General features: G+C 54.9%; 2 protein-coding genes across 7 annotated transcripts in view; both read right to left on the minus strand.

Annotated features, from left to right (window-relative positions):
- HELZ2 (helicase with zinc finger 2) overlaps positions 1-2319 on the minus strand; it is a 30198-nt gene extending 27879 nt beyond the window's left edge. Inside the window, exon 1 of the mRNA XM_053958346.1 lies at positions 2228-2319. The gene's annotated coding sequence lies outside the window, so the exon portion shown is untranslated. The remainder of the gene's footprint in view (positions 1-2227) is intronic.
- Positions 2320-2747: 428 nt separating this feature from the next.
- On the minus strand, positions 2748-18672 carry GMEB2 (glucocorticoid modulatory element binding protein 2). 6 transcript variants are annotated; one of them, XM_053958816.1, is made up of 10 exons: positions 18592-18672; positions 15830-15998; positions 11044-11141; positions 10194-10324; positions 8675-8778; positions 7226-7383; positions 6043-6114; positions 5374-5511; positions 4736-4858; positions 2748-4555 (listed from the first exon to the last, which is right to left on the minus strand). In XM_053958816.1, exons 2-10 carry the CDS (start codon positions 15958-15960, stop codon positions 3909-3911), a joined length of 1602 nt encoding a protein of 533 aa, XP_053814791.1. In that variant the 5' UTR covers positions 15961-15998; positions 18592-18672; the 3' UTR covers positions 2748-3908. The 6 variants fall into 6 exon arrangements, with proteins under 6 accessions (XP_053814791.1, XP_053814790.1, XP_053814787.1 ...); XM_053958815.1 differs by lacking the exon at positions 18592-18672 and adding an exon at positions 17149-18427 and having other exon boundaries at positions 15830-16001; XM_053958812.1 differs by lacking the exon at positions 18592-18672 and adding an exon at positions 17532-18426.
- Positions 18673-20984: the final 2312 nt, after the last annotated feature.

Here is a 20984-nt window from a genome sequence, read left to right on the forward strand (position 1 = left end):
AGACAGCAGTGAAAAATAAACAAAATACCTGGCACTACTCCCCTGAGGTGCCCAAGCTAGGACGGGCAGTGCCCAGCTCACCCAGGCAGAACAGCCTTGGCACTGAGGCTTCACTCTGGATTTACAGGTGGGATATCTGGAGGTTTCACTGATTTTACAGGTGGGATACTTCCCCTGCAGCTCTAGAAGCAAGCAGCTTTCACTGTATTATATAAAGCTTCCGGCCCTGCTCCTCGCTCCAGGAGGAGCAGCGGAGCAGCCCAGGGAGCCGCCGGCTCTGCCGTCCCTCCATCGCTGCCGGCGGAGCGCAAGAAGCCACTGCTGGAGCAGGGAGGAGGCAAAGCAGCGTCACCACATCCATAGCATTAGGGCGGGGGAGAACCGAAACCCGGGATCTGCCGATTTTAGACAAACAAACACCGAGTCGAAAGCCCTGAGTTTCGGTTTCCATTCCTGAGGTGACACGGCCGACGGTCCCGGAGCGGTTTCCCCAGGAAACCATCGCTGCTGTTCCCCGCCCGAGCGCCAGACACGGTGCCCTTTGTGCGCTGTACACCCCCCGCTTGTCCGAGGAAGTTGCTGGGAGCTGGGAGAGCCTTCCCGCGAGGATGCTGGGGCATCTCCTGTCCCGGTAACAGCCCTAACCTGCCCAGAGAGACGCGGAGAGTGAGGAATTGGGGATTTCTCACAGCCCCCACTCCCTGGCACCCCACAGGCAGCTGCCGGGCAGGACCGTGGCAAAGCTCTGCTCGTGGTGCTGCCGGGAAGTGGGAGCCTCTGCTCTTTCCCAAACACTGCACTCTGCTCCTGTGGATACCTGGAGGAGAAAATGCAAGGGGCTGAGTCTCCATCACCGCACAATCCAGGGAAAAGCAGGGACTTGGCATGAGTCATCTGCAGCCCTTACGTAATTTTGTCTCTGGGTTCGAGTCCTCTACACCCGGCTGTGAGCAGAGCAGCCCTGGGCTCCCCAGGAAGGCAGTGCCAGCACCACCAGGCTGGTAGGATGGGTGCTGAGAAGCCCAATCCTGCCCAGGGACCCCAGGCTCACAGAGCAGGTTGACCCACTGCGATCTACAGCAATGTCCCAGCTGTGTGGTGCACGACACCCACTGCAGCCTTGGGAGCCCACAGTGAGGGGTGCAGCCCCCGGGGGATGGGGGGCTTGGGGGCTCCCCCCTGCAGAGCCCCAGAGCTCAGCACCGTGGGGAGGGACAGCTGATTCACAGGTGGGATGTGCTCTCCACGAGCAACGCTTTACCACCCCTGTTGAAACCAGGGCTGCAAGACAGGATCTATTGCCACACTCATATGGGACTTCCCCCCGGCCAGGGAATGTCGCCAGATTGCCCACGGCCGCATCCAGCCCAAGGCCACTCATCCAGACACTGATAATCTCTGCATACAACTCGCTGCAGACAACTTCCCTTCTTTGCTTTTCCCTCTCGGCTCTCATCCTACCGCGAGTTGCTGACTCTGCAAGCCCCCAGCTGCCCTCGGCCGGGCGGGGAAGCACCGCGGCACACTCGGGAGCAGCACAGCCACCCCAGGCGTGCAGCATTTCGCCGGGGCATCCCTGAACGTCCCAGGCGGTCTCTCTCGGGAGACAGGGCTGCCCCACCGGCACCTCCCTGACCGGCTGCCCCGAGAGCTGCTGCAAAGGGAGGGGAGAATTGCACCAGCCCAAATCTGCCTGCCGAGCTTTTATTGCTTGGGGAGCTGTTTACATCCCAAAGAAGAGCTGCTTTGCAGGGCAGAGTACACCCACGCTGGGAATGCTTTGCCGGTGAGGTGATCTATAGTCTCCAGAGCAGGTAAAGGTGCACGGAGCCAGAGAAGAGCTGCTGCCTTCTGCTTGCTCTGCTCTCCCCCAGTCCTTGCTGCCCGCTGCTGCACCACACCAACACAGAGCTGACACAAATCCTGTCCCACCCCACACTCCACTGCCACCTCTCAGATACCTATAAGGAGGAGCCAGGAGGTCTCACCAGCTGCCCCCTTTCCACCTGATCATTCCCTCTCCCACAGCCCCTGGCTAACCCAGATGAATTTGGCCAAAGCAGAGATGGCTGGAGTAGTATGCTCAGCCCACAGCTCTCCAGGGCTGGGCAAAGGCACCACAACTTTTCAGCCCTGGCTCTGCTGGGGAAAGGTGTCCCTGTGCTGCAGAAGGACATTCACTCACCACTGCGGCACAGGAAGGGGGGAATTCGGGCTGGAAACCCACCTCAGGTGTGGCTCAGCACTCCTGCTCACGCTGGAGAGGCAAAAGGCAGCTCAGGGTGATCACAACCCTTTATATGTCCTCAGTCTGACATGCTACTGCTGTCCCAAGTACAGAGATATGACGGCCATATCTTAGCAGCAGCCAGCTGGGAGGGAAAAACCTCTGATAAGGCAGGACTCCTCCTCATAAAGTACGGCCTCAGCAGAGTCTCGGCCAAAACGAAACAAAATCTAATGCTTCAGAGGAATAGATCACTTTTCTTCCTGATTACGTGTCAAAACTCTCCTAACCACAGGCTGGGGACCAGTGGTTATCAGCACTGGGTGCAGTCACGTCCCAGCCGTGCCATGGACAACCAGACTTTGGAGCCACGTTTCAGGCTCCTTGCACACCCACGGCCAGAGGGAACAGAGGACACGTACATTTATATTTAATGAAGTGTGTTCCTGTCCTGCCTTAGCCCCATTTCACAATCCCAGCTGTTATACCTGGACATAGAAAACACAATAAACCGGCAACATTCTTTCAAAAAAATATTTATTACTCAATAAAGTGACCTGTCGTTGCTGCTGTTGCCAGATCAAGTTTGGAGAAATCCCAACACTCCAAGCACCCAACTCCTTCCAGCCAGAGACACTGTGAGACACACAGGCCCTGGCAGGAGACCTGGCGAGTCGCAGCAAGTGGGGTGGCTGAAGGAGAACTGGGGGGTCGAGCACCCCGTTACAGAACGGCTGCCTGAACCCAGCAGGGAGGGGATGGCAGTGTCCGGCTCCCACGGGATCCTGGGGACACCAGGGTCTGTCTGCCCTTGTGAGGAAGTGGAGCACGGCCGTGGGGCTCAGCTCTGCACACTCCACAGCACGGCTCTGCCATGCAGAACGAGCTTCCCAACCAGGGCTTTGCTTAAAAATCGCCGTTGGCTTAAAAAAATCCCAATAATGGATTTTTTTTTTTTTTTTTTTGAGAAAACTAGAAAAAGACCCTAAATCCTCCAAAGTCACAGCTTTTCTCAGTCCTCTGGGTTCCTGTCTTCCTGCTCCTTCCCCAGCAGACCTGGGCAACCACCATGCCCACTGTCACAACAGCTCCCACTTGTTTCTGCCACCCAAAGCCAGTGTCACACACAAAACCCAACCTCTCAGGGCCCGTGCCCATGCTGCCAGAGCCCTTCCTGGTGTCAATGATTGTACACATCCACAGAATTCCTGCTCTTGGCATCCCTCTCCACTCCTGCAGCCCCTAGGGACAGGGAGCAGCCAGCTCCCTGCACATCAGACCCCTCGGCAGCTTCCTTTTGCTACCATCTTCTCTCTGCTCCTGCCCACTCCTCCGATGGACACTGCTCCAGCTGTGCCAGCCAACAAGGCTGGGCTGACAACCCAGAGCAGGAAAACTACTCCAAGAGAACAGGGGAGGAAAGCTTTATAAAAAAATAAGCTCTTTTTTTCTTCCCTCCTCCAAACAAGGCAGAGCATTTCTGCCTTTCCCTTCTCCAGGCATCCTTCCTCCCCCCTCCTTCCCTCTGACCTGAACCTCCTTGCTCCCAACACGAGCCGCTCTGAGTCTTGTTAGCCCGTGCCCCTCGTGACACCACTCCTCGTCCCACAGCGCAGCCAGAGAAGAGGCAGTTTCCCCCAGAGTGGCACGGCCAGCGTCCCTCCAGGCAAGTCCCCCCCTCTCACTTCTGCTCTGCCTCATCAGCCACTGCGGTCACCTCGATGGCGGCGGCAGCGTGCTCGTCCCCGGCAGCCTCGGTGGCACCGGACGGGACAGTCACGACCGTGCTCCCACTGGGAGCTATTTGTGTCACATTCTGGATGGTCGTGCCAAGTCCTGGAAGCGTCAGGAGCTGGAAGGGGCTCACCACCTTCACCACCGTGCTGCCATCCTGGACCGCAGCCGTGCTCAGCACCGTCAGGTTGGAAGCGTCCGGGTGGATCTCCACCGTGCCGGGGAAGGTGGAGCCGGCAGAGGCCAGCACCGTGTACCCCCCCAGCAGAGGGGAGGCCGGGGAGCTGGCAGCGGGGGGCTGGGCTGGGCTCTTCCCCAGCACCGAAGGAGGGAGGGCCGAGACCACTTTGCCAAGAGGGAGATTGGCAATCTGGGACACTGGGACGCCGGGGGTGACAGTGAGCTGTGCTGGCTGGGACAGGACTTGGGAGGTGATGGCAGCTGGTCCGGAGGTGGCCCTGGTCAGCCTGGGGCGTTTCAGAGGCGTGGGAACAGAGACGGGCGTGAGGGTCATCAGGACATTGTTGAGATGCTGCGATTTGTGCTTCAGCTCCTTCGCTCGCTTGCGGTGCTCGTCACACTGCTGCTCCAGAGCTGGAGAGAGAAGAGGTTTGGCTCAGCCTGGATCCTGGACAAGATTCCTAGAGGTCTGTGGCAATGCCTGGTGTGGCTGGTTTAAAACCATCAGCTTCAACACAACCCCCACTTTCTCAGCCCAAAAGATAAGGCGCTGGCAGCGATGCCCGGTGCCACACTGGCGTGTCCAGGGCGTACCTGCCAAATCCCGTGTGTACTGCTCCCTCGAGCGATCCATCTGGCACTTGTGGCTGGCCAGGACCTTCTTGACCAGATCCAGCATCCCAAAGTTCTGGACTACGTTGTTGAGTAAAACAGCATCTTAAAAACAAGACACAGAATCTTTGAGGAAGCAAAAATCCCTGCGCAAACTGTTTGTGGCTTGGCAAAAGCCACACAACAAACATGTCCAGCTGAGACAGCCAAAATCGGCAGGAGGGTAATGCAATAGGCTGGGGAAGAGGAGAAGGCAGAAGCCATGAGAAAGGGCAAGAGGTCACTGGTCATGTAAACAGTCCTCTCCTGCCTAGCAGGGGTGATAAGAAATCTGCTGGCACAGTAGCTGCTTGCTGCATCGTTATTCCAATGGCCTAAATTCCACCTCAATCCCAAGCCAAGCATTTGTCCAGACCCAGTGCCAGCAGAGAGGAAGCCCCAGGCACGGGGAATTGGAGAACTGAGGTGACCTAAATCATCCCCAAACCCAGTCTCACCAATCAGCCAGAAGTGAGATTTTTTTATGATGAGCTATGTGTGCCATCCAGATATCCCCGAGGATAAAAAAATCCACAAGCCCCTCTCCCAAGATGACTGACCACCCGTGTCCAGGTCCTTACCCCCGAGCTGCAGCGGGGGATCCTGTGCTCGCTGCTGCAAGCCCTTCATAGTCTCCACCAGCTCCTGGTGGAACTCCTGGATCACTTCTTCTAGGAGACCACTGTCCTTCAGACCTTGCCAAAAAGCAAAGGTGTCATCTGGAGAAAGAGGAAGCAAGGGAGAACCTCAAAATCCTCGACAGGGTTCAATGGTAATCTGCTATGGGTTCCCTGTGGACACCCCTGCAGGGGGTGCAGTCCTGCTGGGCTGGGAGAGACCCCTGAGGTCACGGGGCTGGGGCAAAGCCCAGCCAGAGCACGGCCACAAAGGAGGATACGCTCTCCCCACCCCTGTCCCACACCAACAGGACACTTTGCTGCAGCCAGTAGGACCAAGGAGAACGATTTCATGACCTCTCTGATAAGATTTTTTTTTTCCTAGAGCCACATTTGGCCCTGGCTTTGATTTGTTGGTGCTTGGAAACAACTTAATCACAAGGCTGCGCAGCCAGCCCGCACACCGGTGGGATGTAACACAGTGCTATTCCATCAGCAGAGAAGGAATAATCCCAGTGGAGGCTCATGCAAGACTGCTCTGCTAAGAGGGTCCTTCCTGCTCCTTACCCTGCTGCTTCCCTCTTTCCCCACATCTCCTCCACCCAGTGAGCCCTGCGGGATCCCCAGCCATACCTCCAATGCTGGTGCTCCAATCGCTGGCATCCTCGCATGTTTCTATGGTTATTGTAGCTGGGGATCCGTTCACTGCAACCAATAGGAAAAAAGAAGAGAAAAAAATTCCCAGGTCCTCATTTTAACCTATATTTTCACAGGCTGTTTCCAAAGGAAGCACTCCCTTGCTGCATTTCTGTGACTTCTCCTTTATATTGCAGAGGATCACATCTGTTTGAATGCAGATCTCAATGCTGAACAGAGATGCCCAAGTGGCTGCTGTGCCAGCTGTACTTATTTTCCTACATTAGAGTGCAATCCCCAGGGATTGCTCCTGCAACCTTTGCAGCACAAGAACACATGCCTGAGAGCAGCATTTCCCTCCTGTTCCCCCCTGAAAACACACCAGCACTGCTCAGGGCAAAAGTCAAACAGATTTAGAGTCTGATTTTTTTGGCAGCCCTTTTTACCCAGCCACCATTTGTCTGGAGGGTTTTTAAAGCCTCCAAGGGAAGAGCAGCCCCACACTGCACAGGGATGCAGGGGGGATCCCTCCTTCCCTCCAGCTCTGCCAAATCTCAGCAGTTTTGTTACCATAGAGCCGGGGAACAGGCGTCATTCGTGCCGTGCGCGGGAGCGGGATGGATGGGAATCTGGCCAGAGTCCCACAGAGCTGTGCAGAGCCTTTGGAATGCTCAGTTGCAGGTATTAAATCCAATCCCTCTGCTCCTTTTACTCCACAGCTTTCAGGGCTCTAGTTATTTCTGCACGGCCCAGCAGCTGGCAAACATCTCCCATTGGTGAGCTCATGTTTAACAGGGGTTCTTGGAGTGGGCTGGCTGTGCAGCAGCATCAGCTTCCTCACCACAATACCAGGATGTGGTGGATGGGTGCTCTGCAGAACCAGCCAAGGGGCTTATCCTGTCCCAGAGGCACCGTCAAGAGCTTGGGGTGTGAGGCCAGGGTTGTTCTTAATGCTCAAGGACAAAAGCAGTTAAATACAGAATTATTTCAAAATTCATCTCATTCCAACCCCCTGCCATGAGAAGGGACACCTTCCACTAGACCAGATTGCTCCAAGTGCTGTCCAACCTGGCCTTGGACACTTCCAGGGATGGGGCAGCCACAGGGACCTTGGTTACGTGGCACTCGTGAGCTTTGACGTGTCAGGGCCCTGCTGAGGGTGAGGAATGGCTGCACGTACCATCGGCAGAGGCAGGAGTCAGAGGGATGTACTCTGTCGATGTCTGGCTGGTCAGGGACACCCTGGCTCCTGTCAGGTCAATTTTGGTGCTCCGGCAGGTGTTGGAACAGACCTTTGTGTGCTGATAAAAATCCAGCTCTCCTGAGTCCATAATCTTCCTGAAAGACAAGGAGCAAGCACAAGGACAGGCACATCAGCAACAGCTAAGAGCTCTGAGATCGCTCCTGGCAGTCTTCACCCCAAACTTCTGAGTCCCAAAATGCCAGGAGAGCAGGCAGAGCCAACAGGAGCCCTTACTGGGACTGATTAACTCATTTCTTGAGGAAGGAAGGGGAAGAGAGAGCCCCTATCTGGTGCCACCAGCACATCCTCTCCAAAGCTGCAGCTTCCAACCAAAGGATCAGCTGAAGTGTCGGTTCAGGGTGAGACCATAGGGAGCTTCTTTCTTACCTTTTTGACTCTATAGCTCAAAAGCAGACAGAACATAACCCTATTTATAAACTAAAATCAGGTCTCTCATCTCATTCAAAGGGAGTGGCAACACTGGAACATGGGATCTTCCAATCAAAAAACGTTATCTCCAAACCATTCCCAAGCCTTGCTGGCCAACAACCACCTAAGCTTCCTGAGATTTGCTCCCATGGGCTGCTGGGTTTGCCTTCAGACATTCCCCTCAAGTTTTTTTTCCCCCTCTCAAAGCCCTGCCTTGACAAAGCCTAAACCTATTATGCAAAATTTATGTGGAGCAAAAGCTGCTTAAAAGGAATACAGGAGATGCCTGCATTGAAGCAGAATAATACAGGGAAAGGCAATGTCACCCTGTGAAAAGAGCACAAAACCACTGACAATTCCTGGGGAAAGAGGTGATTCTTTTTTATCCTGCCCAAAGGCAGAGAAAGCCTTTAATTAAATCACAGTCTCAGGCTGGTGTTCAGAAGGACCATAGAGGAATTGAATTACTGTAGTTAATACTAGAGAAGAGAAATGTTTGCAATAAAGGTTTTTTTTTTTTTTTTTTTTTTTTTTTTTTTTTTTTTTTTGCCAAGGACTTATTTAGAAGTGATGTCAAGCAGGAGTGCTGCAACCAGAGCATTGGTGATGACCAGACTGATTTCATTTGGTGAGTCACGCTGAGAATCCACAGACACCATGGGCCAACCACCAATAGCCATTAAAATTTCCAATGTCCCTACACCAGCTGGAAACTCAGTGTGGTTCAAGCCCTGAAAAGGCTAGAGAAATATTTTTTGCCCCAAATTATTCCCTAGGCACAAGGACAGAACAAAGCCATTGGACTGACCACATTTGGGACCCGGCTGTCATTAAGACAAATGTTTACAGTGGTTTGTTTGCTCCCTCAGCAGCAAAACTGCCATTCCAAAGGTTCTGTTCCATCCCACCACAATCCCCCAGAAAAAAGTGTCCAGAGACACAAAGGGAGGCACTAACCGGAGCATGATCCCGTTCATCCGGATCGCCCGCTTCCAATCCTTCAAGGTCGACTTGCCTGCCAGGTGGACAAACTCCTTGGGGCTGATGAGGTGATCATGAAACTGCAAAAGGCAGGGGTGCAACATCAGTGCCACGAGCCATAAACAAGCCAAGGGTGCCCAGTGAGCAGGGTTCAGCTGGAGCCTGGTGCCATTTCCCAGTGCCCAGCGGCGGCTGCAGCCCCCACGTGCCACTGAGCACCCCCAGTACAGATGGCTGCCAGGCACTCCCCACCCCAGAGAACACTGCCCAAGTTGGAAAGATTAAAGCCAAACACTGCTGTCACCAATGGTTAGTTAACAGCTGCTCCAAGCCAAGGCTTCAGGGGTGTGTGAGTTTGCCCAGCTCAGGCAGGACAGCTGGGAAAACACCCATAGCTTGTGCAAAGTATCACTAACAGCAGGGAGCTGCTCACACTCCCACTAACAACAGACTCAGTGAAAGCTGGGCTGCACTGCTAACATTTGGGTCCAGGGGCACGTTATGCCCCATAGGGGAGAGAGAAGAAGCCCATTTGGTCTTTGGTCTTTGACCTCCTGCTCCCAAGCCCAACCATTGGTATCAGGGAACCTCTGGCCTCTCTGGCCGTGCACACCCCCTGCTACTGCAAACCAGCTTCAGGGAGCTGGCACACACCCTGCCAACTCTTCCCTTTCTTTTATTGCCTTACACACCCAGACATGCCTGAACCTAACAGCAACCTGCAGGATCATAGAATTATAGAATCACTAAGGGTGGATCTTGGAGAAGTCCTCCAAGATCCTCTAGCCCAACCATGACCCAGGCAGTTCTCTTAGGAGCTGCATTACAGCCCATCTCAAAGGATTTCCCAAGTCCAGACCTCCTCTTTTCCATGACCATGTTGACCAACATAGAGCAACTCACTGCTACTGCATGAGAAACTGCATCTCTGAACAAGGACAAGGGCCTCAGTGCAGAGAGGACAGATTTTAGGAGGCAGCAGCATCTATCCTCTGCCTCATGGATAGAGGAGACCACCTCTGCTGGGAAGGGCAAGGACTATCCTTTGGGAGCCTAAGGAGACCTTCCCTCAGCAGGGTATTGTTTAGGCTGTGTACAAATGCCAGCAATGACTCACTCGTGGCGTGTTCCTGAATTCATGTAAATTTTAACCATGAGTTACCCAGGACACAGCAGCAACTCTTCAGTAGGTCCTCAATCAATACATTCCTCAAACGATCAACTTTCCAACTGAGCAGATACTGCAAGTACCCAAATTTCTCAAATTTTCAATAACACATTAAATTGAGGCACCATCTCTCCAGCCAGATTGACACAATTTAGTCAGGACAAGTATCAGGTACCCAGCACCAGGAAAATGTCATCCTTTCCTACCATGACATGGTTCTGATGCAAAGCAGCCGATCAAAGCTTACCATAACCAGGACAAGCCAGGTGACCTCACAATGTGGGCAAGGGGAAAGCACAAGTCCAGTGCTGGGCTCTCTGTTCTCACCTGCACACACTTCACATTGATTCCAGGGCACACAAACTTCCTCCAGATGAGGTTGGCTTTGCTGTCCCCGCAGGTGATGGGGTAGACAATCTCTGCCTCCAAACTGTCCTCATCTTCAGCCATCTTCACTTCTCACAGGGATCAGGGGAAGGGACAGATCAAAGAGAAACATGAGCCACAGCTCCTGATTCACATGCCCGAGCCACACATGCAATGATAGTTTTGAAACTCAGAAATACAAAAAAAGTCATGATGCATGGTGGGGTGTGCTGGGGTGTGTGGCCACCACTCACTTGCACTTTGCTATAGAAGTATTCAATTACCCAAATTTCTTAGGCAAAACAGCCCAGGCAGATTTATGCCAATCCAGCTGCAGCTGAGCACAGGGAATATGAGAAGCCATCCACTCTTGATAAAAGAGAATGATGTTACCTGGGTGGAGTCACCCTTGGTTTTAAAGTAAAACTGGTTTTAAGTCAACACTAGCCCAACTGATCAGTCTTTGCTCCCTCAACTCACTTTTACTGGCAACCAAAGCCAGCAATTTGCTGCAAAACTGACATCCCCGTGGCAAGCTGGAACGGCAGGAGCCAGGGATGGCCGGACACGAGGACTCATCCCAGACCAGGAGAGGGCAGCAGCAGCCCAGCCAGCCACTGCCAGCCCCCTGCTGGTCACCGAGCCCCCTGGATGGTGGGAGAGCATCCCCAAGGCCCACAAGAGAACACCCCGGAGCCCCAGCAGCTCTGCACAACAGTGCTTGGACTGTCCCATTTGACACCAGCGCAGGGCTGTGGCACACTGGGGTGGTGGAGCTGCCACCAAGGGGCTATGGAAAGAGCTGACCTACCTAGAACTGCTTCCTTCAGGTCTGTGGAGGCTGTGAAGGCAGCAGCAGCTGCAGCAGCTGCATTTTCAGTCTCCAGAGTGTCTTCGTTGATGTCACCGCTGGGAAAAGAGGCAGAGGCATTCTTAAGCCATGTGGCTGTGCCACCCCCACACCCGATGCCCTGTGGAGACACTGCCTCAGAAGTCCCTTGGATCACATTTTCCCACAAGAGCTAAGAGTCAGCTCTGGGTTTGGGAGGCTCAGCTCCATTTTTTCATGTGGAGATGAAGAACCCCACAGCAGGCAAGCCCCTGTCAGCAGCCTGGACAGCTCTCTCTTGCCTCCCCTTTAATCCCAGCCCTATGGATCTGCCTCCAGCCCAGCCTGTGCTGGAGAGCTGGCATGGAGAGATGCTGTCAGCACAGCCCCTTGCTCAGAAGTCACTGCCAGCCTTTGGAAGCTTTGCCTGAGATTTCCTCGGGAAAAACATGTGCAAAACACGCTGCTGCTGTCTGGGCAATGGACTGGCTGAATTCCCTGGTATGCAGGATGCTCCAGGGAGCAGGACCTCAAGGAGCCACAGAGACACTATAAAGGAGTTGGATAAACCCCAAGAACAGATCCATGAGCAGAGATAACATAACATGAGTTACAGACACTTGCAATACAATCTCTGAGCCTCTTAAAACTTGATCTATCCATGACATTCATTAATAGCTGACTATCCAACTGCTTCCATTGTCCCCACACCGAGATCTCCATCTTCTCTGGGTGCTTTGCCCATGGAGTCACACAGTGGATCCTGCACAGAACCCATTCCCTCACTGCTCTCCCAGCTCTGCTACAGCAATATGGAGCCCTGAGCCTCTCCAAGGAGCTTCCCACTCTCAGAGGGAACAGGCACTTCTGGCTGGGATGTGGGACATGCTCCTCACCCCCTTGGCTTTGGAGGTGACGTCCCAAAGGGAGGGAGCCCACATTGGTGCCCTTATGGATTCACCCATACATCACAGCCAGTGCTCAGCGGGAACCATTCCTAAAGGGTTTTCAAACAAACACAGAATGGTTTGGGCTGAAAAAGCCCTTAAAAATCATCTTGTTCCAACCCCCTCCCATGGGCAGCGACACTTTCCACTATCCCAGGTTGCTCCAAGCCCTATCCAACCTGGCCTTGAACAATTCCAGGGATGGGGCAGCCACAGCTTCTCTGGACAGCCTGTGCCAGGGCCTCACCACCCTCACAGGGAACAATTTCTTTCTAACACCTAATCTAAGTCTACCCTCCTTTTAAGATGTATGTTTGGTGGCATTACTGAAGCCAACTAATTGCAGCAGAAAGCCTGACCCACAGGGGCAGGGGGAGACACACAATTAGCTTTTCACATACTTTGGCATATAAACTCCCTAGGAAGACTCCACAGAGAAAATAAACCTGAAACCTCCCTCAGTTTGATACCATGGGTGAATTAAAACACAGTCCTAGTGACTCACTGGCAACCACATTTCTCACCCGCGATGCCACGGGGACAAGGAAATTCAAGAGCAACTGGTTTTTCCATTCTGGGCTCCTAACACACAGCTCCAGGGTGGAACTGCAGCTTCAAAGCATCCCTCCCCTCAGCAGCTGCAGGGCAGGTACCTGTGGGGAGCAGCACAGAGATAAGGAATGGTGTGGGCGGCAGCTCAGCCTCACCAGGTGAGTGGTTCCCAGATGCTGCTCCAGAGAGGGGAGACAGCTCCTGCTGTGACAGAAGGAAGATGGACACAACTCTGCAGCCCACAGCGACCACCAGCCCAGAGCCCTGGCAGAGCACGGGGAGGGTAACGTGAAAGGACTCAAAGGTAAACTCTGAGCTAAGGCATTTGCACACAGGTGATTATTACACGAGTGGCAGTCTGACACAAGAACAGAAGAATTCTAACCTGGGTTTTTTCATCAGTTTGCTGCTGGGTTCTTGCATTTCTCCAGGTGAAAGGCCAGCAGTGGCACTTCAGCAGGATGCCAGAGGAAGCAACCCCTTCTGGCATGCAAAGCCCAGCACCCCACAGCCCTGACCTGCCTCCAGATCAAGAACCTCCACCAACCTACCCAGAAGAAACCCTCCAGCAGAAAAGTCAGCACCTTTCAGAGCTTCCTCTAGGACTCCACCACATTTACACCACTCCGAAAAATGACCAAAAGGCACAACTGGATGGGGAGGAATAACCCAGCCCACGCCTTTAACCTCCAGAGGAAAACAAATAAACCAACTCCCAGCTTGTACGAAAAATTCAGGCAACTGAAGTCTGCATCTGCCATGGACACGTGAAGGAGAGAAAACCACAAAAAAAGGCGAGTGTCTCCATGCTGTTTCTCCCATCCCATTCCAGGCAAACAGACTGAGGCAGATGCAAGGGAAAACACAAACACCTTCCAAGCCCCAGCAGTGCAGCCCCCCAGCTGGCCCTGCTTTTGCCAGTTGCCATGACGAAGGCAGGGGAGGATGGTTCTCATCTTCCTCCCCAGGAGGATCCGTAAACCAGATGGAAGAGAAGAAAGCATGTGCAGATAACTCAGCGGGCAGGCGTCGCCTTTCTTTTCTGCTCCTGCCTTGCCTGGAAACTTGAGAGAAAAGTCTCCCCCAGAATCCTGTGCTGATCAGAAATACAACTCATCAGAGCATCAAGCACAGAACCTCTCCTCTCACAGACCAAAGAGAAAAGCTTCTTGCTCATTATTTTTTTTTCCCATTTCCCTCAGCCGTTTCCTTAAGAACACATGAACTAATTAAGCTCTTAACAATTGGTTGTACAGCGGGTTTTTTTAATAGCAAACCCATACCCAGATAAGCACTAGAAAAAGGCACCAACCCCCAAGCTGAGTTTGGTTTAAGTGTCACACCCAGGCAAACAGAAAGCTCCCCATGTGAGTTGTGACCGAGCCAACAGCAAGGGATCCCAGCCCGTGCCTGCAGCTGCTCTCCTGACACCAGCTGGGCCTGCAGAGGGAAATCAGAAGGAAAGGGAGAAGGAGCCAGCACCACTGTGACAGTGCCCCAGGAGGAGCAGAGCCTGGGGGGGCAACTGTCCAAGGCCACAGAGAGACCATGGGTGGCTCGTGCTGCCACCCACCACCAGCCCTCACTGCTCAGTGGGGGGAGTCAGGCAGGTTTTACTCTGTGACGCCAAAATTCACATCCTTTCCATTAACCCACTACCATCCCCAAGAATGGGGGAGCAAAGAGCCTGTCCAGGAGCTCTTCTCCAGAGAGATGCATGAAAAACCCTCAGGGAATCTCTACATACATGCCAAGACATCTCTGCTCACAGCTGTGACTAAATGAAAGCATTCCTCTCTGTGCTCTGTGGAGCTGTCCTGCTCCTGACCATCCAGGGGACACTGGGAGGGAAAGAAAAGATTTCCAAAGAAAAACAGGAAGGGAACTTAAGAGTGAAAGGAAACCAACTGATTGAGCCAGCCTCTGCCATGATCCATTTTCCCAGACAACACCACAATGCTGCACATGGGTCTGTAGAGGCTTAGAGGCACATGACAAACAGGAACCATTCTGCATCCAAGAGCAGCCACGTCCCAAGTGTCACATCTGGCTGCTTCTCCACTGAGGGAGACAAGGGAGTCTCCATGGGACAGAAAACAAGAGGAGTAGAGCCCTTCTTCCCTGCCATCACCCCTCTTCTGGGAATTGAAAAGGTTTTGGAAACACTCACAGAGCAGGGCAGATCCTGCCCATCCTAGCACCAACAGCCCTGCCTCTGCCTGTCCCTGCCCATTCTTTACCAAAAATTCATCTATTAATGGACTTTATCTCACAAGGGGAACGGTTCCTGAACTGAGCTGTCACCTTCTGCCCTGCCCAAAGCCCCAGGGCACTGACACAAAGACACGTTTGAGAAAAGAAGACAAACCCCTTGTGGAGAGCAATAAACAGCCATTCAACACCCACTTATTTCAGACAAGCCTGCCTGGATGCAGCTCCAGGTGTGAACTTGGATTTTCTGCACACTGAAAGAACAAAACACAAAAACGGGCTCTGGGCTCTGCCCCACCCAAAAAACCACAGAGAAATAAAGCAAAGAGTCCATTGCTATGTGGGCCTTCAAGGTACCAGCCAGGCTTTGAGGCCTTGGCCAAGCTGCCACTGAACAGTCCAGAGCTGAACAAACAGCAGTCCTGAATATAAAATGCCAACAAAAAAGGCAGAAATTGGGCAAAACAGCAGCATTTGAACAATCAAACCTTTACTCTCTGTTTTTTTTGAGCAGTGCCTCTCCATTCAGGGAAGCACTGTTTCAAGGATACCTCTCTCACTCCTATTGCTGGCAGTGGAGGTTCCTGCAGAGCTCAGCCAAAAACCAGCCAACCCCAAACTTTCTCAATCTTCAGGGAAGGGGAGTTCAGCTGCACCACCCTCGACCTGGTGAGGATAAACTTGTCTCTTGGGAGTTCAGAGCTCAGCACAGCCATCATAAAATAAATAGCAGAAAAACACTGATTTAGCTACTGGTGCTCTGTTCCAACTGGATTTGTGTCCACTCCAACATCCAAATCCACTCAGAAAAAGGAATTTTGGGTTGGTCTTTTTTCCTCCCCTCAAAAGAGGGAAAAGAGCGGAGCCTGCTCTGCACAGAACTGCAGAGCCCTCTGTGGAAGCCCTAGCAAGGAACTGGACACTCCATGGCCACCGCTGAGGTCCCCACCGTGAGCAGGGATGCAGGAGGGAGCAGTGGGGGATAAATCCCAACCTACAATCATGCGTGGGAGAGTTTCCAGCACATCCCCTCAGCGTGCACCAGCCCCATCTCTTACCCGTGCTGGGACAGGTTGGTGGTGACCAGCACTGTCTTCACCTCCTCCATGCCACCGCCGTCCACCGCGCCATCCGGCGTGGTCACCACCACCACCTCCTCCATGTGGACACTGACGTCCGGCGTCGCCATCGTGGCCGGAGCGGGAGAGCCACCAGCGCAGTCACCAGCTGCTTGTGGAGAAACGGGGGAAGCCCAGAGTCAGGAGATGAACTCGGTCACGGAAGGATCCTGGGTGTGGTGGGAGCAAGGAGAGAAGGGATTGCAGGGACCCCACGCTCCTAAGGAGAAGGGGATGAGCAAATCCCCAAGTGCTCCATCCCAGGAGGAAGGATGAGGGGAAGCTCAACCCAACACATGCTCTGCAGGCTGGGTGAGAATGATGGGCCTGGGTGGGACTGGGGTGCAGGAGGTGAAGGGCAGAGTGTGAAAGAGGTCCAAAAAAAAAATGTTCCTGGCATCCATCATAAACTCTCTGAAGATACTCAGTTTGAAGGTGCGTTTCCAAATGCATTTCAAACTATCTCACGATTTCACACTGTTGGAGGAGCTTGTCACTGTCTCCTCCACAGTAAAACAGGGATTCTTCCCTCCTCCAAAGTCACACACACAAAAAAAAAAAACCAAAAAAGCACTTCAAGCTCGCAGAAACAGTGACATCTGGAAACTATTTCAAAGTGTGTATTTCTAATAAATCAGCAATAGATGTAAGACAGCACTCCCTCTCCAGCTCTCTTGGAGCCCCTTTAGGAACTGAAAGGGACTATCAGGTCTCCTCAGAGCCTTCTTTTCTCCATCTCTCTCAGCCTGCCTCTAGAGCAGAAGTGCTCCAGCCCTCAGAGCATCTCCATGACCTCCTCTGGACTCGCTCCAGCAGCTCCACATCCCTCTGATGCTGGGAGCCCCAGAGCTGGATGCAGCACTGCAGGTGGGGTCTCACCTGAGGAGAGCAGAGGGGGAGAATTCCCTCCCACTGTGGGCCCTGCTGCCCACAATGCTGGGGATCAGCCCGTGCCCAGGTAAGGAGAATTGGTGCCTATTAAGCATCTCCTACAGCACCTACAGCACTGGTGCAGCCCACACAGAGACAGGTAAGGGAACACCTCATCCAGGTTTGGCTGTTCCAGGCTCAGACCCCCATGGAGGACTCCAAGCAGTGGCACAGAGCACAGCAGAGATGCCACCTGGCTCCCAGCACTTCCCCAGGCCACGGCCAGAGCAGAGCACTGACCCAGCATGTCCAGTGCGACTTCACAACCAAGGTCATGCCCTGCAGAAACACCTGCCTGACCCACAGGGACACCATGAGGTGCTCCTTACCTCCACGGAGCCCACAGGGTCTATCCAAGGTGGAATGGCCCCTCTGTGCCAGCCCAGCACAAAGCCACCAGCAGAAGCACTTCAGTTTTCACAGCAGCACAGATGCTCAGCTGCCTCCAGCTCAACCACTCCAATTTTTGTTGTCACACTATTCCTAACCTTGTCCTTCATTTTGGGGTAAAACCCCTCCCACTTAGCGATTAGCATCACTCACAACACCCCTGAGCTGGGACTCAGTTTCAGGATGCCCCAGACATCCTGCCCAGCATCACGGGACTGAACTCCACGTGTGTTGCTCAGATGCCTCTGGGCAGGAACCAGCACAGAATGGAGAAAAAGAGGGCTGAAAACATAAGTAATCGAAAGAGTGGCTAAAAACACACCAGCAGTGGGGCTGTGGAGGGGGACGAGGGGCACCCCAGCTCTACCAGGACTCAGGGTGTCCATGCCTGTCCCTCCTGGTGCACCTTGCAGGGTGCTGAGAGCGTGTCAAGGGCTGTGGGAAAGATTTGGGGCGAAGCGAGGAAGAAAACATAAAAAGAAAAAAAGCATAGCACAGCTGTGAGAGCACAGAGATTTTTGGGGTGCAGCATCAAGAGGGCAGAGACCAGATTAGACTGTGGGCAGCCAGCAAGGCTGAGCACAGAGAGGGGGATGCAGTGTGGATGCACACAGGTACTGGGAGAGAGGGGATGCATGGAGAGGTGGCTTCAGGGGGGTTAAACAGAGATGCACAGGGCGGGGGAGTCATGGGGTGCAAGAGAGTGCCCAGGGGTACATGGAGAGAGGAGATGGAGAGCAGCACAGACAGCACGGGCGGGGGGCTGCAGCTGCACGGGGGTGGGGGGACACATGCTGGGGGTGCCTGGCTGGGGGGCTGCCCGGAAGAGAGCGGCAGGGAAGCTGCAAGAGGATGGAGAGCGGCCTCAAGGAGGGGGGAAGAAGACGGAGCGCAGCACAGGGGGACACAGAGAGGGGGTGCCCGGGGGGGGCTGCGGCTGCACGGCTGGGGGAGGAGGGGGTCGCGCCCTGCGGAGTGGGGTGCAGGGGGTGGAGGGCGCTGCACGTGGAGGCTGCCGGCGGAGGGTCTCAGGAGGGTTCCCCGGTGCCGAGGCGGGCGGGCAGGGGGTGCCCCGGGTGCCGTCGCGGTGTGTCCGTCCCCCCCCCCCCCCCCGCCCCCCACCCCGGTGCCCGTTGCGGGGCGGCGCGCGCGGGGGGGTGAGAGGGGCGCGTGGGCGCGCTCCCGCTGGCAGGGAGGAGGAGGAGGAGGAGGAAGAGGAGGAGGAGGAGGAGGAGGAGGAGGAGGAGGCGGCGGGGGGGCCGCGGGGCGGGCGGGCGGCCGGGCGCTGCCGCCGCCGCCGTAACGTCCTGACGCTCCGCAGGGACCCGGGCGGCGCGTGCGGCGGAGGCCCCGCGGCGGGCGAGGCCGCGCCCGGCGCTTACCTCGGGCCGGGGTCCCGCGGGCCCCGCTCGGGCTGCGGCGGCGGGCGCTGGGGCCGGGCGGCGGTGGGCGCGGGCAGGGCGGCAGCGGGGCCGGGGGGAGCGGGGCTCCGCCGCGCGGCTCTCGGGCCCCGCGCAGGCGCACGGCCCGCACCGGCTACCGAGACTTATTTGGCGCGGGCGCCGCGGCCCGCGCTTCCCCGTGAAATAGGGACCGGGCGGGCGCTCTGCGCCTGCGCCGCCGCCGGGCGGGGGTGGGAGCGGGCGCGGCGCGCGCCGCCGGGGGGTCCCCGCGCGCGGGGTCCTGCGAGGGAATCCCCCCGTGTCCCCCCCTGTGTCCCCCCTGTGTCCCCCCGTGTCCCCTTGTGTCCCCCTGTGTCCCTTGTGTCCCCCTGTGTCCCCCCCCTGTGTCCCCCCCGTGTCCCTTTGTGTCCCCCCGTGTCCCTTGTGTCCCCCCGTGTCCCTTGTGTCCCCCCCGTGTCCCCCCCGTGTCCCTTGTGTCCCCCCTGTGTCCCCCCCATGTCCCCTCGTGTCCCCCCCGTGTTGCTTGTGTCCCCCCCCATGTCCTCTCTGCCCCCCGTGCTGCCCGTCTGTCCCCAACCCGTGCCCTTCGTGTCCTCCTCCTGGTTCCTGCTGCCCCCCCGCCCCGTCCCCTGTGTGTGTCCCCTGTGCCCCCCACACCCCCCCATGTCTCCTGTCTGCCCTCGTACCATGGCCCTTCTGCGTGCTCCCCGTGTCCCCTGCATGTCCCCCTTCAGGGTTCTGCGTGCCCCTGTGTGTCCCCCCCCAGGCTGTGTGCCCTATGCGTGTGACCATGCCCCCATGTCCCCTACGTGTCCCCATCTGGGGTCCTGCATGACACGTTTTCTCCTGCCTGTCCCTTTCCAGGGTCCTGCATGCCCCCCCTGTCCCATGCATGCCCCCCCTTGTCCTTTCTGTGCGTCTCCTGTGCCCTGCATGCCCCCTCCTCAGTCCTCTGTGTCCCCCCAATGTCCTCTGTGTATCCTTTTCATGGGCTCTGCATCCCCCTCATGTCCCCTGCATGTTCCCCCTGGGGTGTGTGTCCCCTGTGTGTGTCCCCCAAGCCCTGTGTCCCTGTGTGGCTCTCCAGGGTTTTGTGAAAGCCCTCAGCTGTTCATGGCTGAACACTTCCTTGAACACTCCTAGTGATGGGGCAGCAACAGCTTCTCAGGGCACCCTGTGCCAGTGCTGTCACCACCCTCACAGGGAAAAATTTCTTTCCAATACCCCATCTAACCCTGCCCTCAGTCAGTGTGAAGGCGTTCCCCCTCGCTCTGTCACTCCAGGCCCTTGTCCAAAGCCTCTCTCCACCTCTCTTGGAGCCCCTTTAGGCACGGGAAGGGGCTTTAAGGCCTCACCAGGGCCAGCATTTAACAATTTCCAGCATTTAACAATTTCCAGCATTTAAAAAGTGCCCTTGATCAGTTTGATTCAGGGCCTGTTTTCCTCTTTGAGGTGCTGCTGGTCCTTACCAGCACTAACTCTCGAGCTGTGACTCTGCTCTCCGCATTTCCCCAGCCACCACAAGCTGTCACAAGTTTGGGTTAATTTCTGCCGTTTCTGTGCCTGTGAGGCCCAGGGTTTGGGAGGCACTCAAGAATTTCTCAGCGAGGAGTTTTAGCATGATTTTACCACATTGCACTTCTGTGAGTAGGTGGTTAACACGTTCTGGGAATGGATGAGCGAGGCCAGAGGCCCCAAAAGCCGTGAATCCCTTTTGGAAGCACTCGCTGTGTTTCCATTCTGTCAGCTTTTCACAGCTACTGGGTGGGTGGTTTTTCCTGACAGGTGTTCAGGTGGCGTTTGGTCTGTTTAGTATTTTTTACACAAATTTCTAATGATCCTGTCTGATATATTTGTGGTGGTTTATTTAATGTTTTTTTTTTTTTTTTCCCCAAGGCTTTTCCTCTTTTTTTTTTTTTTTGTCCTCATGCAAACCAACCCTGCCTGATAACCAGCTGCCACCTCTATTTCCTTCATGTTCCCCCTCACCAGTCTACCCACTTTAATATCATTAAAGTGTTATTCCACAAGAAATTGTATTTCTTTTCCTCCCCCGAGATAACCAGTGGTAACCAGCAAGGTTGAATCACCCACTGGAAATGGTGACTCCCTTTTCATTAGAAACATGTCTGTCTGTCTACCAGTGCCACTGCTGCCTCCTCAGGACCCCAGTGGGGTTGGACAGCACAGATAAAAGGCCCCTTTTTCCACTAAAACTGTCTCCCTACAGCGCCCAAGAGCAGTGGCCTTATCAGGGTGGTAAGAAGGCAGCAAAGCCCCAGTAATGCTGCCCTGTCAGTGGCCTCTTGGAAAGCAAAACCTGGCTTTTGCTGTCAGATCCCAGGACACAGGAAGGTCTCTGGGCTCCTCCT

The sequence above is a fragment of the Vidua chalybeata genome, chromosome 17, assembly GCF_026979565.1.
Source record: "Vidua chalybeata isolate OUT-0048 chromosome 17, bVidCha1 merged haplotype, whole genome shotgun sequence".
Classification (NCBI taxonomy): Eukaryota; Metazoa; Chordata; class Aves; order Passeriformes; family Viduidae; genus Vidua; species Vidua chalybeata.